The 23464-nt window shown below is 54.9% G+C and overlaps 2 protein-coding genes and 1 long non-coding RNA gene across 5 annotated transcripts in view; 1 reads left to right on the top strand and 2 right to left on the bottom strand.

The window, feature by feature from the left end:
* Nucleotides 1-2180, bottom strand: part of PEAK1 (pseudopodium enriched atypical kinase 1) — a 68260-nt gene extending 66080 nt beyond the window's left edge. The window contains exon 1 of the mRNA XM_077317864.1: nucleotides 2161-2180. The gene's annotated coding sequence lies outside the window, so the exon portion shown is untranslated. The remainder of the gene's footprint in view (nucleotides 1-2160) is intronic.
* Nucleotides 262-22258, top strand: HMG20A (high mobility group 20A). 3 transcript variants are annotated; one of them, XM_077317867.1, is made up of 9 exons: nucleotides 262-453; nucleotides 12290-12396; nucleotides 13344-13485; nucleotides 13716-13928; nucleotides 14526-14658; nucleotides 15282-15313; nucleotides 18919-18994; nucleotides 19434-19649; nucleotides 20591-22258. In XM_077317867.1, the coding sequence occupies exons 1-9, from the start codon at nucleotides 325-327 to the stop codon at nucleotides 20725-20727; spliced, it is 1185 nt and encodes a 394-aa protein (XP_077173982.1). In that variant the 5' UTR covers nucleotides 262-324; the 3' UTR covers nucleotides 20728-22258. The 3 variants fall into 3 exon arrangements, with proteins under 3 accessions (XP_077173982.1, XP_077173984.1, XP_077173985.1); XM_077317869.1 differs by lacking the exon at nucleotides 262-453 and adding an exon at nucleotides 514-611; XM_077317870.1 differs by lacking the exon at nucleotides 262-453 and adding an exon at nucleotides 1103-1299.
* Nucleotides 4518-23464, bottom strand: part of LOC143827881 (uncharacterized) — an 83653-nt gene continuing 64706 nt past the window's right edge. Inside the window, exons 9-10 of the long non-coding RNA XR_013227429.1 lie at nucleotides 15981-16032; nucleotides 4518-4623 (exon numbers count right to left, since the gene is read on the bottom strand). This is a non-coding gene — a long non-coding RNA (uncharacterized LOC143827881). The remainder of the gene's footprint in view (nucleotides 4624-15980; nucleotides 16033-23464) is intronic.

The following is a 23464-nucleotide window of genomic DNA, read 5'->3' as shown; positions in this document are numbered from 1 at the left end:
AGGGAGGGGGGGTTGAGAGAGTGCGCGCGCCTCTCGCCTTCCCACAAGGCGAGACGGAGGCTCGCGCTCGCGAAAAGGGGAGGAGAGCGGTGGGCGGTGTTCCCAGCGCGCATGCGCCGCTCGGATCAGCAGCCGTCGCTCGAAGAGACGAGGGCGCGCATGCGCCGCTTGGTGCCCAGCCTGGGAAACTAGGGAGAGGGGCGTGGCTTGGTTTCTCTACACACACGCTGATTCGCCCCCTCGCGAACGTTCGAGAGACTACCACTCCCAGCATGCTCCGCGGCGACGGGCGTTTAGACGCGCGCCGCCGAGATCCTGCCGCGGATGCTCTGTCCAAAAAAAGAGTCCTCGAGCATCCTCCTCGATTTTAGCGTCTCTAAAACTTTCTCCCGCCTCGGACTGATATTTGAAGGAAGGGAGGGGGCAATGTCGTGTCAAAGGAGCCGCCAAATGGTACGTGCGGGGTCTGGAGGAGGGGGAGGGAGGGTGGGCGGAGGGATACGGGGCGGCGATGCCAAGTGGGCAGGGGGCAAAGCGAGAGCGAGGATGAAGGAGGCTGAGTGGGGGTGGAGGGGCAGAAGTCTCTAGGGGAAGCCCCCTCCCCGTGGCAGGTCAGTTTGGGGTGGGGTGGGGGAGATGGGAGAAGGATCCCCACCAAGATCCGCCTGTGCAAGAGTTCACATGTGCGGGAATTTGGGGAGGGGGCTTTGAGACCCCCAACGCTGGAGGGGGGGGGGGCTGGGAAGGAGGAGGGGAGGCCCGAGAAAGTCCTGCTTAATGTACATCTTTCCATCACCCCGCTCTTCCCAGGAGGCGTTGGAGATGATCACGTGGTTTCCCACCTACCCCTTTTTTGGGGGGGTCCACACCCCAGGGCTGTTGGGTTAGGGGGGGTTCTGGCCCACTTTAGTGATGTGTTTCGTCTGCCTTTTTCTTATTTGAGTTCAAGAGGGGGTGGGGGTGGGTTTGGACCCTAGAACTAACCCCCCACCCCCAAGCCCTTTCATTACATCAGATCTTGACATGAGCAAGAATCCAGGAACATCTTAAGGATGAGCAAAAGCTGTCCTAATATAAGCAACCGCTCCACTGTCCAAGGTACACAGGCCGATGGACTAGGCGTAAAAAGTAGCAAGAGGCCAGGAGCACCCTGAAGACCACTAGCAAGATGTGTGGCAGGGCGGGAGCTTTTGTGAGTCCCTGCTCCCTTCTTCAGCTACAGCTAGAACGGGGTCGTGGTGGTCCATCTGTTCTATCTTGGAGAGTGGACTGATTTCAGATGCTGAATGACAATGCCAGGCAAGTGACAATAATTTGACTGGGTGACGTGTGATATACAAGATGGTAAGGAGATAGAAAACGTTGGTCTTGATTCTTGGGACAGGGGGCAAACTTGCTGTTCTCATCACCATTCCGATCACACCCCCCCCCCCCCCAAAAAAAAAAAAGCAGAAATGGCATCTGACGGAGTGTTTGCCACTTTGGGATCGGAAGGTGAATTTCCGTCAGACCAGCCTGGCCAGGGATTCTGGTTTTGGGGAGGGGGGAGCATCATCTGGGCGTGAAATTGGGGTCACCGTGGGTGGGCAGGTGTTTGTGCGTTTCCTGCATTGTGCAGGGGGTTGGACTAGATGGCCCTGGAGGTCTAAATATAATATAATAATAATTAATTAATAATAATTTAGACTATTATTCTGCCCTAGCTCAACCTTCAGTGCAAGCTCTCTTACAATAATAGCTGAAAGACTAAACAGAAGGACACACAAAAGACCCAAACGGATCAGATCTTGGCATCTCCTGATGAGCCAAACTGTCTCCCAAGCTTCTTGGATCTCAAACCTGGTTCCTTCCCCCCATCAAAGCAGGTGCTCTTCTACTGAGCTGCAGCCCCTGGTCTCATTGCCATAGTAACTGCCTCTTACGTTACCTTCATACAGGTAACATCTGTGCTGAGGTTAATCCTAATTTTGCCTGGTCTGCCCACCCTCCGTGCACGGTGCTTATCTTCCGGAGGCAGCTGAAGCCACATGCACACCTCTGTGACTAGCTAGAAATATATCCCGTGGTATTTTTTGGGCAGCCAGACAATGCAGACTGGGTAGGATGAATGCATCCCTGCAGCCTTTCTCGTTCTCCCCATTCAGAGTCGCAGATACAGACCTGCATTCTCCCTTTGTGCGCTCTGTCTTGGGGGAATCGATGCCGGGCCTGCCATCTTCATGCTGCATCCATAGCAGACCATCTGCGCATTGCTGCAAATGACACGGAGGGGCTGTGGCTCAGTGGAGGAGCTTCTGCTTGGCATGCCGAAGATCTCAGGTTCAATCCCTGGCATCTCCAGCTGAAAAAGACGTAGTGATAAGTGATGGGAAAGAGGACGGCCTGAGACCTTGGAGAGCTGCCAGCCAGAGCAGGCAATACTGACTTCTCCTTCTGGTATAGAAAAAGCTGCATCCAAGGACCAACTCTTCTTAAGCAGCAGCACTGGTTCTTACACTATGCTTTTCTCTACTAGCAGGAGTCTCAAAGCGGCTTCCAATCGCCCTCCCTTCCTCTCCCCACAACAGACACCCTGTGAGGGAACTGAGGCTGAGAGATGCCTGACATTACTGCTCTGTGAGAGCAGCACTATCAGGGCTGTGACTAGCCCAAGGTCGCCCCGCTGGCCGCATTTGGCAGAGCGGGGAATCCAACCCTGCTCGCCAGATTAGATGCCGCTGCTCTCAACCATGTCACCCAGCTGGCACACCATCAGTTGTGATAGAATGATATTGGCTTAGAAAACCGTCAAATACTTCCGCAGGGGACCATAAGGCCGCCGCTGGTTCTGGAAAGATGAAACGCCGACCGTGTGGGAGCAAAAAATATAAGGCCTCGCTCTCCAGACCAGGCCGTGATATCTGACGTCACCCTCTGTGCAGGCGCTGAACAAGCTGGGAGGGAGGTGCGCTGTTTGTAAAGGCCAAATGCCCTTGACCTAGGAAAAGAATCAGATCGTGACGGCTGGCCCCTTTCATTGTTCACACATGTCTAATCGTAGCCACCCGTGGAAGTGCTGAGAGATGAGAGCGTTTTCCCCTCTTCCGAAACGGAGGCCAGAAACGCCAGCTCAGAACAATCGACGGCTCAATCGGGGACTTTCGGCTCCTTCTCTACCCTGCTGCTCCTCACCCTTCGTAACCGGGGAGGTGCCCGTTTGAGCACTGCACCTCTGGGTACAGGCGAGATCCGTAACGTCACGATGCAGAGCAGTGTTGCATCCTTGTAGCTTGTTGACTTTTGACAGGGCTTCTGAGCCGTTTTGTCCCAAACCTTGGGCCCTGGGGGTCCCAACTCTATAAGCCTAAAACAGACTATTGGACCTATCCCCCTCCCCCTTTTACTTCATCCTCCAGGGATGTTTCTGAGCGTTCCATGTGCGTTTGTGACCATACGGCTCGGTGCTTATGTGACAGTGTCAATAGCCACGTGCGGAATTCCCTAAATTCTGTTCTAGGCCCTCATTCCAATAGAAGGAGGAGCCCTTCTATGCTGCTCAGAGAATGACGGACTACGTCTCAAATCTGGCTCCCCAGATCTGAGATGGGCCCGCTGAGAGCTGGAAGTGCATTGTGGGTACTGAGATGCCCATAAAGAACGCCTTAGAAGGGCCAGGGGGAGGTTGAGAGGCTGGAGGGCATTTAGGGAATGTTTTAGTATTGCTAGGTTTGAATAGGGAGTGTGTAGGAGTCAAATCGGGGGCTCCTTTGCCTTGCGGTCAATGAGCAGCTGAGTTTAGGAGGATTATTGTAGGGTATAAATCTCTCCCCCCACCCCTTGGCACAAAGTTGGAAAAAGGCCTTTTGTAAAGAACCGTGCAAGCCTCAAGGGTACTGCTGAGGGTGACAACTATACGGCTAGAAGCCTAACGGATTATGGGGTGGGCTAATGAGTAAGCAACAGGAGTTCCTGCTGCCACTTAATCATTGAGAGTGAGGGGAGGCAAACCTGGTTGTGACGGGTGGGTGTCGTGTCGCGTCTCCCATATCAACATGCAAGCTGATGTCTGTGTTCATGTTGTTCTCCCCTCCCCTTTCTCTTCATCGTCCCCAGCGTCGCGTTGTGGTTGAGAGCGGCAGCCTCTGATCTGGGGGAGCCGGGTTTGATTCCCCGCTCCTCCTCCACACGCAGCCAGCTGGGCGACTCTGGCCTAGTCGCAGTCCTGATAGAGTCACTGAGCAGCTCTCCCAGAGCTCTCTCAGACTCGCCCACCTCACAGGGTGTCTGCTGTGGGGAGGGGAAGGGAAGGCAACCGTGAGCTGCTTTGAGGCTCCTTCGGGCAGTGAAAAACGGGGTTTAACAACAGATTCTTCTTCTGCAAGGTGAGTGTTGATGGGAAGAACATAATATCTCTGTTTTCTTAAACAGGGTGTTGCAAACAAGAGGGGGGGTGGAGTAGGCAGCTCCGTTGACAACTGCTGGCCTTTGTGTTCCCAAGGGGATGTGGGGCATTCCTGATCGCACCACTTACATTTTGCCTTCCTCCTTCCCCCGCCTTTCAAGCTTGCGAAGAGTTCTGCTAACAGTCAAAGGTCACCGGTTTGTGAGTTTTAGTCGGCTCCAGTAAAGGTGTTTCGTTTCTGCCTAGGAAAGAAAGACAGGGGGGCATGTAGGTGAAGGGCTACTGCGTGTTAAATCCTTGTGACGTTTGCTGGCGTGGTTGTTTGTGTGTGTGGGGGGGGGGAGAGAAATTGCAAAGGGTTTTTGCTTGTGTTTTGTTAGTTGCTCATGACTCAGACTTGAGATTTTGCGCGGTGCGTCGGGAGAATTGACACCCCTCCCGGTGCGGCAGTGGGAAGATGTGGGGGTGATATTGTAGCATTTCACTGAGTCTTGAACTCACTCTGCTCCCCACCCCTTCCTGGCCCATCATTGGCCATTCTGGGAGGGAAGGTGGGTTAAAATAACTACAAAAAGACATAAAACTCTCACTTTCCAGGGCCATCCGGAAGCCCCAGGGTTTCACAAAACCCCGGCTGAGAAAGCCTGCTAGATTCTGCCGCTTCTGGCTTGGTCACTTCCGTAAGCTGCTAGCAACTCAGGGTGCTCATTCTCTCCCCCCCCCCCCAGTTACTCTGCCTTCCTTGCTATATGGCCATCTCTTGTCCAAAAGGGTTTTCCCCTCTGGGATCGAGGGTTTCCTCATTCCGAAGCCGGGTGGGGAGAGTTTCCCGATGGAAACTACGGTGACGTCGGCCGTGGCGTGCCGTGTGTCTTTCGATTGTCGAAATAGTCGTCTGCAGATGTTTGGCAACAGCTCCTGGAGCCTGAATATTAGCAGCATTGTCAGGGCTTGATATCAGCTCCGATGATCTTGAGCGCTGCATTCCTTTCCCGGGACTGAGCAGATTGGGTACTCCTGGGCAACTCCTGCAATCCATTTTATTCATTTTCTACTTTCCGACACAATATTTTGATGGCCTGTGGTCTCGTCAACCGGGGATAACGTTCAGAAAGCAAGTTTGGTGGATGTGTCAAACCAGAAAACAATATCCTTTAGTTGTCACAGGTTGAAGGCCGTTTCTAAAAAATATGGCGCTCTTAAACTAAAACAGATACGTTGGGACATATCTGTCGTTCTGATCTGTGCTCCCGAGGAAATAAAAACAGAGCACCCATTCACAGGGGAGGCTGCCCGCTGCCTCTCTGCATGATGTGGTGATCTGGGCCTATTGCCCACTGGGCTAGACCGTTCCGCTCCTCCCCATTCAGGGGCCCAGCAGAATTGTTGCTCGGAGAGGACAGGGCCCGTCGTCCCTCTGCAAGCCGTGGGGCTGTGGTCTTCCCAGTCAGGAAGCGTGGAAACGAAACGGATGTGCCGCTGAACAGAGGCGTCAGCAAAGGTAAATTCGGCTGGGATTAAACGCATAAAGCCAGAGCGAACAATGAGGCAGGCTGAATTGTGAGCCATCCCCAGTTCGTTATTGTCCAGGGCCACCGGCCCTTTGAGCCGTGCTTTTGCAAGACTGCAAGGCAGCGATTTTCATTTTGACCCACGGCATTTGGATTCTCGTGTGTGGTTCTCCCCTCCCCCCCCACCCACCCCGGTAACTTGGGTTTGGTCTCAAGGGTGCTGAATCCGTTTGTGGCAATGGTGAAATAAACAGACGAGGCTTTGTGCACGCGTGTGCCCGTCCTGACTTCAGGACTCTTGCAAACGCCCGTGAGACGACCGAAGGGAAAACCTGCCCAGGGAGGAAATTGTTTTTGCCTGGCCAAGGCTTTCCCGAGTTTTGCCAGAGGAGCCAAGCGTGCCTCCCGAGACTCCCGTTTTGAGCACGGAGCGTTCCGTTTTGTCGAAATGACTCACGATAAAGACTCACTTTCCGGTTTGGGAGCGAGAGGCCGCTCATCCCCCAGACGCGTTCTGGTTTTTGAACATACGGGCCGCAATCCTCTCCGTCGCGGCAGCTGCCGCCCCGCCAGAGGCAAAAAAATAGAGGTTTTGGCAAAGGCCGTTCTGACATTCGGTTCTGGCACCGGGGCCAAACCTGGGACTCTCACACCCTTCCTTGCCGTGCACGCCCTGCCCAGAAATCGCATCACATGCGTGGACATGTGCAGTTGCTTAGAAACCGGGTTCTGAAGGGACTGCTGCTTCTCGGGGGCTCTCCATGCGTGCTTGGCAAAAACCATGGCAACCTGTGCCCGGCCGGACCAGGTTTTCCGCCTGAGGTTTGTTTGGGGCACGTTCTTAATCCCGGTTCAATCTCAGGATGACCTAGGAGAGGCAAGGTCAGAGCGGTTGATGCGCTTGGTGCTGCAGAGGCCTTATGAGATCAATAATCCCTGAAGTCACGATTGTCGTAATGCATTTTTTGCTCTGCCTGTTCATTGGCAGTCACGCGACGGGTGTGTTTCTCACGAAAACTCAGAGGACTAGCTGACCGGTCAGCTCGCGGCCGAACAATATGCTGACGGTGGAGCCTGTGGGAGCTCAGCCCAGCTGCCTTCAGGCCAAAGGAAACGGGAGGCCGAGAGGAAGCAGGAAGGGGTGCCTGTGGGGGTCTTGCACCAGACTGCCAGGCAGGGTTGAGAAATGATTTTGGGGCAGGAGGCTGTGGCTCGGTGGTAGAGCGTCTGCTTGGCGTGCTGAAGAAGAAGAAGAATTGGGTTTTATATGCCGCTTTTCTCTTCCAGGAGTCTCCCCAAGCGGCTTACAATCTCCTTCCCTTTCCTCTCCCCACAACAGACACCCTGTGAGGTGGGGAAGGCTGAGAGAGCCCTGAGATTACTCAAGAAGAAGAGTTGGGTCTTATATGCCGCTTTTCTCTCCCCGAAGGAGTCTCAAAGCGGCTTACAATCGCTTCCCCTTTCCTCTCCCCACGACAGACACCCTGCGTATGCGTTGAATGCAAGTGTAGCCCGTCCGAGAGGCCGATATAACCGTACCCGGCTAATCCTGCATGAATCATCGCAGACCTCAGTCCCACATCCGTGCTCTTGAGTGAGGACTGTTGAGGGGGAGGTGGGTCTGCGGGCCGGGTGAGAACGGTGCCGACAGCTTGCGAAAATGGGTCACAGGAAACGTTTTGCATCGCGAGGAGCACCGATGGCACGGCGCCCGATCACCTGGGCCTCCTTCTGCCTCCTTTGAAAGCGCATCCAAATTGGCGGAGGAGGTTTTGATCAAGCAAAAGGAAGGGGATGGTGGGGGGGGGGGCGGAAAGGGGCCTTTCCTTCCTTCAGACGGTTTTGCCGAATTTTGATCAGAGCCACGCAGAGGACAGCTTTCTGCTCCAGCCGCCGGAGCATCGGAGTCCACTGGTGGGAAACCTTGCCCATTAACTCCGGAAGATGTAATAAAGAGCCCCCCGTCTATCTTAAACAGGCAATACTGACTTTTATGGACCAGGCGCTGATGCAGCTCCAGGCTGGCCCTTGCACTGAGTGTGCGATTAGAAACACCAGCTGGTTCTCAAGCCCCGTGCTTAACCCGGCTGGCGTTCCCCCAAGCCCCCCAATAGAGAAACGACATTTTTGTAACTCGGCATAAAATTTACGGGACCGTAATTAAGTTTTGGCCTGCCCTGGAGGATTTGGGATGGGTGGGGGGGAAATAATTGTCTTTTCCTGTTCAGAGGGCTTTCCGGCTCTTGGGAGCATACGAGTGCCCGGCAGAAATTCCTCCGGTGAGCGTTGAATCGCTTCCAACTTCTGCTGACCCTGCGTCCCATGGTGAACAGCCGTTCTCAGCTGTGGCTGGCGGAGGGCCTCAGCTTCCTTTACCGGCCCCGTCTATCTCTTGGCGATCCGTCCTCCTTTCCTGTCACCTTCGACTTTCCCTTGCATTATTGTCTTTGTCGCCGTGTAGGCATCTGTCAGGTCCTGAGCCTGCCCCTCACACCTGCAGCTTCCCGCCGTGCCAAAGTGGCCGGGGCAGGGGCGGCGCTTCCTTTGTTCGGGGATTTTTACGACTGTGACAAAGGGACACGGGAAGGAAGGAAGGATGTGACTCCGGGCCAGCCCTTCGGATTGAATTTCCCGTCCGAGCCACCGGTCTCTGGAACTTGGCCGAACAGCCCGCTTTCCTTTCAGATGGCCCGAGCGTCCAATTTTGGGCAGAAAGAGTGTCCTTTTGACCGGATGGAACGATATCTTTTGGGGGTTTGGTGACTTTTTGTTTGGAGGGAAGGCCAGTTCTAACAGGAAGGCCCGAATGCCAGCAAACCGGCCGCTGACCCGGCATCTTTACCTACGCATCATTTTTATCTTTTTTCCACTGGGAGCCCCCTCCCTTCTCCGCCCGTGGGAACAGCCACACCTTGGCAAAGAATTGACCCCTCCTTGCGGGACCTGGCTTCCAGTGCCCCGGCCGTATGGATTAAATAAGTTTAAAATAGGCAGGTAGTCGGTGTCCTCTGAGCTTCCTGTGTTTACAGTCCAGTCAGCGCGGCGTGGAAGCCAATGTCCAGCTGTTTCCCTTGCCCGTTTGAAACTTCAGTTTCCAGATGCAGCAGAAGCCAAAAAAAAAACACAAAAGGGCAAAAGAGGAAGGGTATAAGCTAGAGCAGAAGGCCCTCCCCAGCTTTTTTCCATTTTACAATTTCGACGCGGCATGTCAGGTGCGACCACAAAATGGCCGCCACGAGAGGCGGAGCCCAGCCCCGAAATTCCTCCTGCACTTTACCTCCAGTCCCACGGTGAAGATCCGTCTGCCATGGTGGCTGCTGCTTCCCGTGCAATATTTCTTTTAAACAAACTAACTGTGCAGACAATCAAATCTCCAATGGCCAGTCGGAAGCCTTGCTGCGCAGAAGCCCAGCTTGGCTCTCTCTGCCTTCTAAAAACACTGGGTGAGCACCAGGAAGTGTGTCGGTGGGTGTCATGGCACCCTGTCGGGGATCCCTGAAGCTAGATAGCTGCAGGAAGAAGAGTTGGTTCTTGGATGCCGCTTTTCTCTGCCCGAAGGAGTCTCAAAGCGGCTTCCCTTTCCTCTCCCCACAACAGACACCCTGTGAGGTGGGTGAGGCTGAGAGAGCCCTGATATCACTGCTCGGTCAGAACAGCTTTCTCAGTGCCGTGGCGAGTCCAAGATCACCCAGCTGGCTGCATGTGGGGGAGCGGGGAATCAAACCCGGCTCACCAGATTAGAAGTCCACACTCCTAACCACGACACCGAAGGAGCACTGGGGGACAGAAGCGTGAACTGCAACCACGTGGCCCTTCTGGAAAAATTTCTCCAAGTTAGCTAGTAATTGCCAATCGTTCCTGCTCTCCCAAGTGTGACTGAGGGCTGCATCCAGTTTATAAATGGGGCCATTAGCTCTTCTGGAAGAGGGGAAGGGAGGGCGCTTGGGGGGGGGGGTTCAGCTGCTTCTTTACACCTTTTAGCAAATGATGTCCTTTGGTAGTAGAAATGACACCCCTTACATCACCCTTCCTCAAAACGCAGATGGAAGATGGGATGGCATCTCATCCTTCCCTGGAGGCCTCGCGATTGATGGAGCACATCTGCTTCACCTACACCTTCCATCGATCTGCCCGGCTGGCCATTAACCGAGCGCTTATTTCAAAGAATAACACAGCCCCGATGCCCAAGGACGGCGCGTCTGCCATCAGCTGCAGCCGGAGCCATCTCAATCCGTGAAATATATACGTGCGATATATAGTGAGACTCCAGCAGGTGAAGAGCAACAATGTGTGTTTTCTGGCGGCGTGTAAATAAATCTTCCAAGGGCGCATGCATCAGAATGCGCTCCCGGGAGGCCGTCCTTCTCGCCTCAATAAGGGTGCGTGGAGGAATCGTCGCCAGCTGATCGTGCCGGACGTGAATTGAGCAGAATTGGGTTTCTGGTAAAGGAATGTTGTCGTGGCTGTTGGATTCTGTCGGCATCTTTTGCACCGGTTGACCATTATTTGATTTACTCCCCTGGTTGGTTGCTGTCCTTTCCTGTTGGAGAGCCAGTTGCACCCCCAACATATTTTGCAGTGGCTTGATTTCTGTAAACCAGGGGTGCCCAACCGTTTCTGAGCCTCTGGGGGTCTTTGGAACGCTAATACAGGCTGATGGGCGCAGTGACAAAATGGCTGCTGCAGGAGGCGGGGCCAGTGGCTGAATGGTTGCCACAAGAGGCGGAGCCACCCACAGAGTGACGGATGAAGGCCAAAAAGTAGATCGCCTTTTAACCAGAAATGTAGCGTTTTAAAGAGTAGGCGAATAGGATCTAACCGTGCCTCCTAAGATGCAATGCAGTAACGTGCATCAGCATGCCACGAGCCACACAAACGCATTGTTAGAACGCTTTGGCAGTGTGGGTCTTGTGTCCAAGAGCAAAAACCGGTGTTCCTCTGTTGCCGCTTAATAGCCACTCAGCCAACGCCGTAATCGCTCTTCAAACTGGGGAGAAATCGCCAATAGACTGTCAAGTGGGCCGAGACGGACTGGGAAGCCGCTGTAGCTCACCCGCGCCTACAGTTCCCTCTGTCTGGAGCGCCGCGCTTGTTTACGGGCGTCGATAGGGAAAGATCGACTGCTAAAGATTTATTTAGTTCCTGCCGCCTGTTAAAGTGGCCCGCTGTCTCGGTTAGCAAGAGGCATGCTTCCTGGTAGGTTCAGGTGGGTCTCCGTGTCGGTCTGAATCATTTTGAGACCAGGGGTACCTTTCAGACCGGCTGGGTTTTACACAAGGAGTGAGCGCTCATGTCCCCGAACGGATGGCTTTGCACAGCCAAGATGCCCTAACCTGGGGGAAGTCAACCTGTGGTCCTCCAGATGTCCATGGACTACAATTCCCATGAGCCCCTGCCAGCGTGTGCTGGCAGGGGCTCATGGGAATTGTAGTCCATGGACATCTGGAGAATCACAGGTTGACTACCCCTGCCTTAACCCAGGGGTGGCCAAACGGTGTCTCTCCAGATGTCCACGGACTGTAATTACAGGCTGGCAGGGGCTCATGGGAATTGTAGTCCGGGGGCATCTGGAGAGCCTCCGTTTGGCCCTCTCTGCCCTAACCTTGGGATGCTTCCACTCTTGAGAGAAGAGGGAGGGAGTGTCAGGGCAAGGTCTCAGCTAATTGCTGTCGGCAACGGATTATGCATTTGATCGTTACTCTCCCGTTTAAGACACCTTTATTGAGCCCAAGATGAAATTCAATCTCCTGCAATTTGAAGTCAAACAAATCCCGATAGCTTGTTGCTCATATTTATCTCTGGAATCTGTTAACCCGTTTTCTTGACGGTGTGTGTTAATTTACTGCTGACACTTCCCCTGCTAGTATGATCAGATGGCTTCCATCCCTTGCCCCTGGAAGCTCATACCTTGAATGAAGCTCGGCTGGTCTTCAAAATTCGCCCTCCCGCTTTATGGCGTCGCTCACAGGTAGTCCCCTGTCTCACCCAGCCTGGATAACCCAGGCCAGCCAGATCTCCTTAGGTCTCGGAAGTTAAGCAGGGTCGACCACGGCTAGTACCTAGAAGAGCGACCTCCAGGGGTCATCTGGGTTGTGACATTGGGAGCAGGTAGCAGGAAGCCCCCTCCGAACCTCTCACGCCTGGCAGCCAGGCAATCCCAAGATTTCCCGGCTTCATTGCACACCTGCCATGTGACAAATAACTAAATAATACCTCCAGCTAGCTAACGGCACCGTATTCCCATCATGCAGTTTGTGTTCATCTCAGCAAGACTTAAGCGATCTGACACCTTAAGACCTTAAGCGTTGGAAGAGTTTGGGGTTGCAGGGCGGGTTTCTCTATCGGAGCCTGACCGGGGGGAGTCGGAACCCTGTTAAGGTACCTTCTGTCTCCCCAGATTCGGTTTGCAGGGAGAATGGAGAACCCACTGGCCGGCTCGCCTCTGCCTTCCCATTTCCCGGATGACGAGGGCTCCAAGGAGAGCAACAGTGTTGTCTCAGCTGGGTAAGCTCCCGTCCCGTCCAGCCTTGAGGTCAGCAGACGGCGTCCTTGAGGCGGGTGGGGGGTCCTTTTTTTGCCCGGTTTTCAAACTGTTGCTCCTGGAGCCGCATTCCACCTGTGACCTCTTTTGGACGGGACTCCGTCTCTTCCGATGTCGGAAACCAGTTCAGGGAATCCTGCAATGCCGAGAGTGGTTTAGCTTAGGCAAAAGAAAGGGCAGACACCAGAGAGGTCTCATAAGACGACGATGAACCTTTCTATTTAGTGAACTGTTTGTTCCTTAGCTTTCTGACAGCCAGAATGTTGCAAGCTGTCCCGTGACTCCTCGGAGAGGGGCGGCGCGTCAGTTTGCAAAGGAATAAGCGCACAAAATCAATGCGAGGAAAGGCAGAACGTTTTAATTCCGGCTTGCGTTGGGATTTAAAGGATCGCTGTGAAGTCAGGACCAGAATGGGCCTCAATCCATACTATAATGCAAGTTTTAGTTACAGTTTGTACTTTGTTTATATTTTAAAAAGGAAGTCCTTCTTCCTACCGTACGCAGCTAGATTGTGGGACTTGCTGCCCTTTAAAAGGGGAGCGGACGAATGCGCCAAGCACAGGGCATCAGATGGCTACTAGTCTTGCTGTCTAACTTTTCCCAGTTCCACGGGAAGGATGCCTCTTGGTATCAGCCGCCGGGGAGACAGAGGTGAGGGTGCTGTTGCAGTTAACTTGCTTGCCCGCTTCCTACAGGCAGCTGGTTGGACACCTTATACCCGGAATGCTGGACTCAGGGGCCCTTGGGCCTCATCCAGCACGGTTCCCATTGAGAATTCTGATCTGAATTCCTCATTATACCTGCTGCCGAGGCCGTCTCGGAGAACTGAACTCCCGTCACGGCAATGTTGGTGCTTGCGGCGTCTCAAGCGCTCACACCGTCTCTCACCACACTCCTCTCGCTTTTCCAGGCTCAATCACTCGGAAGGGCCTTATGGCGGCTCGCAGCCTCCGAACCACCCGGATTTCGCGGAGGAGGGCCTGCAAGCCCCGTTGCCGCGCAGCGAATCCTCCAGCAAGGCTGAAAACAGTGAGCCGAGACCTGAGGAGGAGGTGAGCAGAAAACCGACGGGAAGAGATGTCTCCATCCCCTCGTTACTGTGGCTCGGCTCAGGAAGGCGAGGGCAGCTCAGTTGTCGCTCGTCCCACGGGAGGCGGGGCTGAGAGAGCGATCGATTGTGGGCGGGTCGATTTGATGGCAGCTTCCGGTTTTCCTCCTCAAGGGGGAGGCGTTCCAGGTGCTTTTCTCTGTTTAAGGCCCCCGGTTTCCCGCTCTCTCCTAGCAACGGACCAAAAGGGGAGGCTGGTCCAAGGGGCGGAAGAGGAAGAAGCCCCCCAGGGACAGCAACGCTCCGAAATCCCCCCTCACGGGTTACGTCCGGTTTATGAACGAACGGAGGGAGCAGCTTCGGGCCAAGAGACCGGAAGTTCCTTTCCCGGAAATCACCAGGATGCTGGGCAACGAATGGAGCAAACTCCCTCCTGAGGAGAAACGGGTACGGCTTAAATCGCCTCGTTTCCCGGCCAGCGACCATCAGTACCGAAAGGATCGCTTCGAAACCGGGTTCCTTCTTGGGGCTCGGCAGTTCCGCCGTTACGGAAGAGCTACTGCGATAGCTTCCGGGTTCCTTGAATTTAACCCCCAGATGATGCATTCAGGAGAGCTTCTGAGAGGAGCCGTGTTGGGTCTGCTGCAGTACAGCCAGAGCTGACTCCATCAGCCCCTTAAAGACCCACAAGAGTTGGGGGGGGGGGGAGTTTCCGAGGGAACCAGAACCCCTTCGTCAGGTCCAAGGTTTGTCTGATCTCCCTTCATCCGATCCATGAGGACTCTTGGAAACTCATACAACCCCCAGAATCCCCATGGTATACAAGCTGCCTCTGGACTGGAACCCAGGTCCAATCAGGAGCGGCTCCCTCCGTTGACCTTGCATAGTGCAGTGGGTTGGACTAGATGACCCACGAGGTCCCTTCCAACTCTATGATTCTCTGATTCTATGACCCTCAAGCAGGGCATGAGGCGAGGCGGTTCCTGTCAGTCCCTTTTGGTTCTTCTCGCTCGGCCAACCGTACATTCTCGTTTCTCGCCGCAGCGCTACCTCGACGAGGCGGACCGAGATAAAGAGCGCTACATGCGGGAGCTGGAGCAGTACCACAAGACGGAGGCCTACAAAGTGTTCAGCAGGAAGGCCCAGGACAGGCAGAAAGGCAAATCACACCGACAAGGTATTCAGCCACAACAGAGGCTGCCGAGACGCTTCGATTTACGTGTCTCCCTTTTGCTTGTTCACTTTCCCCTTTCCGGCAGGATGTCTTTGCCGTGTGTAGCCAGACTGCCGGTCGCGTCTTCCCCCCTCCAGTTAGTTCTGCCGGTTGCTTCTTTTCCCCTCCAATTAGTCCCCGGCGCTTAACGGTTCCTCTTGATTTTTATCCCCGAGCCCGTCTGGCTTTTCGTTCCGCTCTTCACATTCCCCCAGTAACCCTAAAATAAACAAGCGGCAAGTCGGGGATTTGAGGCTGTGTCGGCCCAGAGGCTGTGCTTTAAAAACACAGGCTCGTTTCTCAGGGACTGGGATCGGCGGTTAGCAGGAGCAGGTTTGGGGCCCAGCAGCGTCTCCCGCTAGAGCGTTTGCAGGGGGAAACAAGTATTAATGTTCACGAATAAGGACAAGCTCTGGGAATCAGGACCCTATTTGGGTGAGAGGAAAGCCGGTCCGCCATTCCCGTGTTTGGGTGGCCTGTCTCTCCAAATTTGGGACCTCCACAGTGTTGCCAGCTCTGGGTCGGGAAATCCTCTCCCCATTTTGACAGTATCGTCTGCTCTTTTTTCTCCCCCCCCCCCTCTCCAGAAGGAGCACGGCAGGCTGCCCACGAGCACGAGGTGAGCTTCTTTTAATCCTTCCTAATACAAACAGATGCTGACTTAAAACCTGGTTAAATAACTCTCTTCAATTACCTTGTAAGGACCTTTCATTCCAGCCTTTTCTCCATCTGAAACATTTCAGTGCTTTGGATGCTTCTCCAATGCCGATTGCTGGGCCTTCTCTGGCTGTTCTTTCTGAAATCTCTGTAGCCGGCAGTTTATCGCATGGCTTAGGGATGGCTCTCGAGAGAGAGCCAGCTCGGCGTGGTGACGAAGAGCGGCAGCCTCTAATCCGGAGGGCCGGGTTGGATTCCCCACTCCTCCACACGCAGCCTGCTGGGTGAGCTTGGGCCAGGGCCAGTTTTCTCAGCGCTCTCTCATCCCCACCGACCTCCCCGAAGCAGCGTAGGCAATTGTAGGCCAGTTTGAGACGCCTTCAGGTAGCAAAAAGCGGGGTACAAAAGCAAGCTCCCCCCCCCCCTATGTCCAAATGTGCCCTTTTCCGGAACCTCAAAAAGCCAAATGAATCTGTAGCACCAGCCACCTTCAAGCTCTTAACAGATTTCAGCTGGGTTATTATGTGCACACACAGAGGAGACAGACTCCGGAAGGCGTGGCTTTTTCACGCACCGTCAGTCCATTAGAGTCGAAACAACAGCTCCTGTCTCTTCTGAAGTATCGTTACCTGGAGAAGGAGCACGGATCGCTCGGCGTCCTTCCTGTACCCTGCGGGAGGCCTGAAAAAAACAGCAAAGCACATGTTAAAAAACCCAATCGTCTGCCCGGAGGTCATACAAAACACTGATATTACAGTCATGCTACAATCAATTTTGTGAAGAACTCTTCCTTTCTGAGTACTTTTCTATATTTATTTCCTTCCTTCCTTCCTTCCTTCCTTCCTTCCTTCCTTCCTTCCTTCCTTCCTTCCTTCCTTCCTTCCTTCCTTCCTTCCTTCCTTCCATCCATCCATTCCTTAGCCCTGAGTCCTATTCTCTTTCCTTAGCCGTGAGTCCGTCCGTCCGTCCTTCCTTCCTTCCTTCCTCCCTCCCTCCCTCCCTCCCTCCCTCCCTCCCTCCCTCCCTCCCTCCCTTGAATGTTTCACTGTTCTTAGCAAATTTTAATCTTCCCGATCTCTCCTTCCTTCCTCCCTCCCATCCAGTTTATTTCCGGAGCCCCTAAAATTAAGTCCCAATTTCCAAAAGCCGTCCGGCGTTGCTTCCCAGGCCGACTTCACAGCTTGAACGCCCCTTCATCCTCTTCCAGGGGTGGCCCTCGACGCCCCAGATTTCTGCGCTCCCCTTCGAATTTTCCGATAAACGGCAACGCCGCTAAGCCCGAACAAACCAGCCGCTTCCCAACAACGTGGTAATCAAGCCCGTATGGTTTGCAGTCCCTGGAGGGAGCCCTCGGAGCGGTTTAAGTACATGCCCCCCCCCTTTCCCCAGCCCCCGGGAGACTCCTCCCCACGCTGGGGTAATGTACTCAATAATGGAAGAGTGCTGATGGTTTACATTACCACCGTTCCGTTCCGGAGGATTTCTCTGCCTTTTAGGGATGAGCCATTTCCCTTAATTGCCGAGATGCTAATGAGAGCGGGGCGGGAAGAGCGTCCTTGGGAGCTTCTCTCCTCTCCCCCGGACGGCCCTCGTGGTGCCCATGCCGCTGCCTCCTTCTTCCAGGCTTCCGGCGGGAAGGAGCTGCTGCTCGCTTATTTCCCAAGCTTCCCTCTCTTTTCTTTGCCAACTTCTCGGCTCAGATGAGGTCAGCGCTGCAGGCAGGTTTCCCTGCTTCTGCAAAGGAGAGTAACGGGGTGGGCAAGGGGCCGGCCCGCCTTTGGGGCCTTGTCCGTGGAAAGCTTTTTTTCCCTGCAAGTGTGTGTGTGGGAAATTGCGAGAGGGCGGGAGACCGCTGCCCGGGGTTTTTGATTTCCGGCCGTCGAGGCACGGAAGGTTCGGAGGTGGCTCGCCGTTGGCCACTTCTGCATGGCGCCTCCTCTTCCTTGGAGGCCTCCCATCCAAGCACATCGCTTCTGAGATCAGGCTGGCCTGGGTCATCGGAGTCAGGGTGGAGGGATGGAGGCGGTGTGCCCTGGCCTGTCTCCACGTCATGACCCTGGACTGCCTTGGGGGTCTCCCAGCCGAGCGTTAGCCAGGGCTAACCCCGCTTTGCTTCCAGCTCTTGTGGGCTGTGTCCGCGTGAGGGCTTGCCCACTCTTGGGAGCAGGGAGTTGCGTTCCCTGCATTTCTCCCTCCGCCCCCGGAAAAAAGCCAACGCCCTTTTGAATTCCGCATGCCCCTCACCCCTGACAGCCACCGGCTGGCCCCAAGTCTCATACCCCCGCTGAAATTACTTTGTGAGGCGTGTAAATATATTGAACATTTTCCCTTCAAACACAATCTTTCTGGTGGAAAGTGTTGGAGTATGCAATGTCTGGTGTACAAAGTTAACCAGGAAGAGGAAGACCCTGATGGGGGCAGCAAGAAGGCTGTTAGCTCCTCCGCCTCACCTTTCCTATCCGGAATGTCCTTCCTTAAATAAAACTTTCCTTTCTAAGCTAAACAGTGTCTGCATATCAATGAAATAACTTTGCTATGCTAACAAAAAGTTCTGAATTCCGATGGGCAGTGGTTTTTGGACACATTTCGAATTTCTGCTGCTGCTTCCCGATTCTTGTTTCAGTCTCCCCTCCCCTCCCCTTCCAATATTGCCTTTTTCGCCCCACCGGGTCTGGACACCTTCCCTTTTATTAACCGACCAGGCAGCCGGCCGTGGGTTTGCTCGGTCCTGCCGCGCGAAGGGTCGCCTGAAGGTCTAACGTAGCGGGCGCCTCTCTTGGCCGGCCGCCCAACGGCGCACCGTTCACCCTTTTACGAGACAGATGCCGATCTGAAGCACCGAGACTTAAGTGCCGGTATTCCCTCGCAGGCCCTCAACCACTTAGCTGTCCTGCTTGGCCCCCAAATCATGTTTGACACTTCGTCCAGAGCCTGAGGTGTGGAAACACAAAAAGGGCCGGGCGGAAGAAGAGGAAACGACCTAGCAGAGAGACATTCCATCTCTGCCTTGCGTGTTGCTTTGTGTGTGTGTGTGTGCACGCTTAGCAGCCCAAGCAGACCCCAGGCTAGAAGCATCTCCCCGTTTCTCCTTCCCCTAGCTTCCGCCGCTGTCATGCGTTCAAGTCCGGTGAACAATTGCCGCGATTCGGCAAAGACGAAAGTCCGTCCTTCGCAGCGGTGGGCACGTACTGTGGGGTTTTCAGGCTTCCTCCGTTGTCGCTTTGGACTCGGAGTGACGTCTGCTGAGAGTCTGTTCCAGCTGTGCCGCTTCCCACCGCTCCGCACTAGCCTTAATTAAGAACCGCCGCGAGATTTCCCTAGAGCAGGCCTGCAAAGAGGCAGAGAAAGTTAGATTTTGTTTAAAGGATCTTCCTTGTCTTATCTCGAAGGTCCTGCCCGCCTTCCTCTCTGCCCTCTCATGCACATGCTCTTCTTCTGCCCCTTCGCCCTGGCTCTCCCTCCCTTCATCGTGGTTCCTCCGTAGGTGAGAAAGCTGTAGATGGAATGAGCCCCCCCCCCCGCCCCCAAGGAGGCTCCAGGTTTAACCTTGTCCTTTTCTGTGCGCAGAAGGAAGTGGAGACCAAGGAGCGGTCTGTGTTCGACATCCCGATCTTCACCGAGGAGTTCCTGAACCACAGCAAAGGTGAGCGGAAGCCGGGAGGTGTTCCGCCAAGGCTCAGAGCGGGAGAGGGAGAGAGAGAGAAGTACTTCCACCAAAATGTATTGGTGTCCTTATTTTCCCGCCCTTTCCCCCATCTACTCAAATCGCAACTAGTCTTTCGAGAGTGGCAGGTGACAGTGGATGAGCGAGAGGGTTGTGAGTGTCCTGCACAGTGCAGGGGGTTGGACTAGATGACCCCGGAGGGCCCTCCCAACTCTGTGATTCTAGGATTCTAGAGCCAATGTGGCACAGGGGTGCAGGGTGTCAGCCAGAAACCTGACAAACTAAATAAATGAAATAAAAATAAACCCAAATGAATAAATCTGGTCGCTGCCAGGGAAGCCATGAGCTCTCCCCTTGCAGCATGGCTGCAGCCAGGGTGGCTTCCCCCCCAAATCCTCTCCCCTTGGCCGTCCGACAGCACGAGAGGCGGAGCTCCGCCAGCTGCGCAAGTCCAACATGGAGTTTGAGGAAAGGAACGCCGCCCTGCAGAAGCACGTGGAGAGCATGCGCACGGCCGTGGAGAAGCTGGAGGTGGACGTGATCCAGGAGCGTGGCCGCAGCACCGTGCTCCAGCAGCACCTGGAAACCCTGCGGCAGGCTCTCGCCAGCAGCTTCGCCGGAGTCCCGCTGCCAGGTAAAAAGCGACGCGAGGGACAAAGCCAGGCAAGTAAGAAAAGCTGGCAGGAATGTCCTTTGCCGGGGACCACGGGTCTGTCCCTCTGTGAAGAGCTGCTCCATAACCTGGGGCCCTTCCAGGTAGATTTGGGCATGCTGAAATAGGGGTTCAGCCGAAATAGGGGTTCAGTCGCCGCCTAAGGCAGACTTTCTCAGCTGTGGGGTTTCCTGACGGCCCTGGAAGGGTTTCCTGGACGGGCGGGAGTTAAAAATTGGCAAGCATTGAAAGGGTGATATGAGCATGTGTGGTCATGCCAACCCACCCACTGTTCCCCAAATGGCCAGTGATGGGTGGGGAGGGGAGGGGAGGGGCCCCGGGTGGGCGTGTCCACATCTTCTGCCCGATTGCTCCACTTCTGGGGTTTCGGAAAGGCTGAAGGATGTTTCAGGGGTCTCTCAATGGTAAAAAGGCTGAGAAAGGCTGGGCCCAAGGGGATGCCGTTTAGACCACATGCAAAATTGCGGGATTCCCCACCAATCTGCAGTGGGCAGGACCCACTGAGGGTTCCCGAGTTAGCGCAGGGCGATCCGTCTCGCTGCCCTAGCACCAAACAAACGGTTCTGTTCCATCTTTTAGTTCTAAGCCGGGCTGGCTGGTTCCGTAGTTAATGAGGAACGGACTCTAATCTGAAGAACCGGGTTGCTTCCCTGCTCCTCTTCTTGCAGCCAGCCGGGTGACCTTGGGCCAGTCCCGGTTCTTTTAGAGCTGCTTTCTTAGCGCATTTCTTTCAGAGCTCTCAGCTCCACTTCTCCCCTGGGGTGTGTGTGTTGCGGGGAGAGGAAAGGAAAGGTGTTAGTCAGCCGGTCAGGGGTATAAAAAAGCCCAACTTCTTCGCCTCGTCGCGATGCTTAACTCGACGCTCTGTTCTCCATTTCCTTTTCCGGCTGCGTGTCCTGCAGGAAGCGGCGACACGCCCACCATGGACAATATTGATTCCTATATGAACAGACTGCACAGTATCATCCTGGCCAACCCCCAGGAGAACGAGACCCTCATAGCCACCGTCCGGGAGGTGGTAACCCGCCTCGAACGCTAGCGAAGCCCCCTCCCCTTCCGGGACCTCTCCCGTCGTCCCCGCTAGGGCCTGGAAGGGAAAAGTCGCCGGCGTCCGAAACAACCAGTTCGGCTCCCCTTCCATCGGATTTCATTTCTCCGGGACCGGATTTCAGGCCTCGATCTTCCTCGCTCGGGTGACATCGGACCGAGCACCTCAGTTCTACGGCACCATCCTGGCACTTCATGCGCACGACGTATCGTTCCCACAGGTGCCTCTCCCACCACAAGGACCCTCACCGCAACACGGTCAAGAAGAGGGAGGACAAACTCGGCCGGCCCCTGTTTCCTGCCAGCAGCCGTCTTCGCCTCCCGCGACCTGAAGCAGAACTGCTTTCCCCCCAGTCTTTTTCCCAGTTGGGAGCCCAAGCGGGCGTTATCTGTTCCAAGCGCCCAAGGCTGAATTCCCAGCGCCGCGTCCCACGTTTGGAATTTGCCTGCATAAAAATGGAAAGGTTGTGTTTAATCCGCCGCGTTCGGACCCATTTGCCCTGCAGGAAGCCGTCCGTCCTCCACCTTTCCGAGCCCGACCTTTCCAGATAATTGTGCGTTGCGATGAATTGCCCGATTTCTCCCCCCGTCGTGGCTTAGCCAATTCCGAAAGGCGGCTGCACTTCCGGAGGGCGGCCAGATAGAACCGGCCTGCCGTTCTGAGACAAACCGTCTCCCCCTCCCTCCCTCCTCAGCGGAATAAAGCACAGAATCAACCGCGGCTCTTTGAAGAAGGGGAACAGCTTGCGGACGCAGAACTGGGGTTTCTCCCCTCCAGGCATCTCATCCGCCTCCTTGTTTTAAGGGACCGTGTTGTTTAGCTAGCGCTACATCAGGGAAGAAAGACCTAGCGGAATCCGCCCGGGGAAAGGGGGCTTTAATTCCGACCACGATAACCAGCGGAGGGGTCCGTCTTCAGGCAGATGCCGGAGCGATCCCTTGGACCAGGCGCTCCTCATTTGACACCTCTCGCCTGCAGACGCCGAGGCAGGTCACTGTACCTGCCGGCTGGCGCTGTGACAAACCACCCCCCCTGCCAGGGAGCGCATCGGCATCTGAATGTAAACACGGCCGCTTCTGGAGGAAGCAAAGTTAAATCAGAACGGCTTTGCAGCGGAAGGCATTAAACAGAGTCTTCTGCTTCCACCTGACCCCTTTTCCCACCCGCTCCTCGGCTCGTTTCGGTCCTAGGCGGCTCGGTCTCCGTCATCTTAACCCTGCCGACGGGGCCATGTGGAACGCTGACCCCAGCCGGGCTTCGTGACCCCGATACAAGCCCAGGACTTCTGGCTTCACATGGAACGTCTTTCACATGCCCACTCGGGAACCAAGGCCCTGTTTGTCCTCACCACTTGGGAGATGGGAGTCGTACCCCTGGCCGTTTTTGCCCCTCTGTGTTTTGTGAAACGACGAAAAGCCGTCCTTTGTCTCCGTCGGCAGAGCTCTGAGCCGATTGGGCCCCAGCGGCATGTAAACGTTGGCGTTGTGTTCTAATAAAGGTTTACCATTCCGGAGGGACGGTCCCACGGCGTCTCATGACTCTTTATGCGCCTTTGCAGTTGGGCGTGTCACTCTGAAAGCTGAGCGGGGAAGGCTTTTATGGGCATGGGCAGGCAGGTTGGGGTGGGGATGGGGCTCTTGTTTTCCGCCCAGCCCCATATGGCCCCTCCGTATTCTGCAGGCCTCCTAGGAAGGAAGACCGAATACAGAAGTCTGGAGCTGAAATTCCAGGTCACACCTGGGGGCTTGCAGCCTGAGATAATGCTGAGCAATCTCTCAGCCAGGCCTTTAACAAGCAGGTCTTGTCCTCTAAAACAGGGGTAGTCAACCTGTGGTCCTCCAGATGTCAATGGACTACAATTCCCATGAGCTCCTGCCAGCATCTGCTCATGGGAATTGTAGTCCATGGACATCTGGAGGACCACAGGTTGACTACCCCTGCTCTAAAATATCTACTGTCTCCCACTGGATCAGGCCCCAGTCCCTTTGCCCTCCTGCTGCCACCCGTCCAACTGGATTTCCTTTGGTCAAAGTTGGCACAGGGTGGCGGGAGGAAGCTCTGCGTAGGAAAGCAACAGAGGGCTCAACATCTCCCCCCCCCTCCCAAGAGCAGAAGTTCGGTTTCCTGCACAGCTCGAGGTTTCTAGCGCCCTGGGCCAGGTGGTGCCCGGCCACACGGCCTGGATGGGGAGAACCAAAAACAGTATAAAAATATCTCTCTCTTCCTTCCCCCTTTTTGCTCTGCAGCTGTGAGATGGCTTCTCTGTGGCTGACTCACTTAGGGGGCTGGGAGGGGGCAGAAGGTCACTGCCCCTTCCTCTTCCGAAGGTCATTTCCTGCTGGTAATTGATGTGGGGGACTTCTGTCTTTGCCATGCGACTGTGTGTGTTAGCACATTCCTTCATGCTTAGTGTGAGCTGCGCGGTGTCCTCTGGAGGCCGGAATGGGACCCACGGCCTCTTCCCCTGCCACAAATTTGGCTCCTCTTCAAGGCGCTCCTGGACGCTGTTTCTTTCCTGCTGCTGCAGGCCGACTCAACACAGCAACCCCTCTTGATCTAACTCTACGGAAGGGACCACGTTCAGCCGTACCGAGCAGAAATCCATCAATATAAGGACAGACCAGCTCATAGACTAGCCATAGATTATGATCCCATCTGACCTTTCTTGGAAAGGGGGGCAATTTCATATATAAGGACAGATGGAGTCCCCTTCTCGCTGTATCCGAAG

Source organism: Paroedura picta, chromosome 18 (genome assembly GCF_049243985.1).
Source record: "Paroedura picta isolate Pp20150507F chromosome 18, Ppicta_v3.0, whole genome shotgun sequence".
Taxonomy (NCBI): Eukaryota; Metazoa; Chordata; class Lepidosauria; order Squamata; family Gekkonidae; genus Paroedura; species Paroedura picta.
Note: the sequence above shows the minus strand (reverse complement) of the source record. Positions and strands in the feature narration are given on the sequence as shown.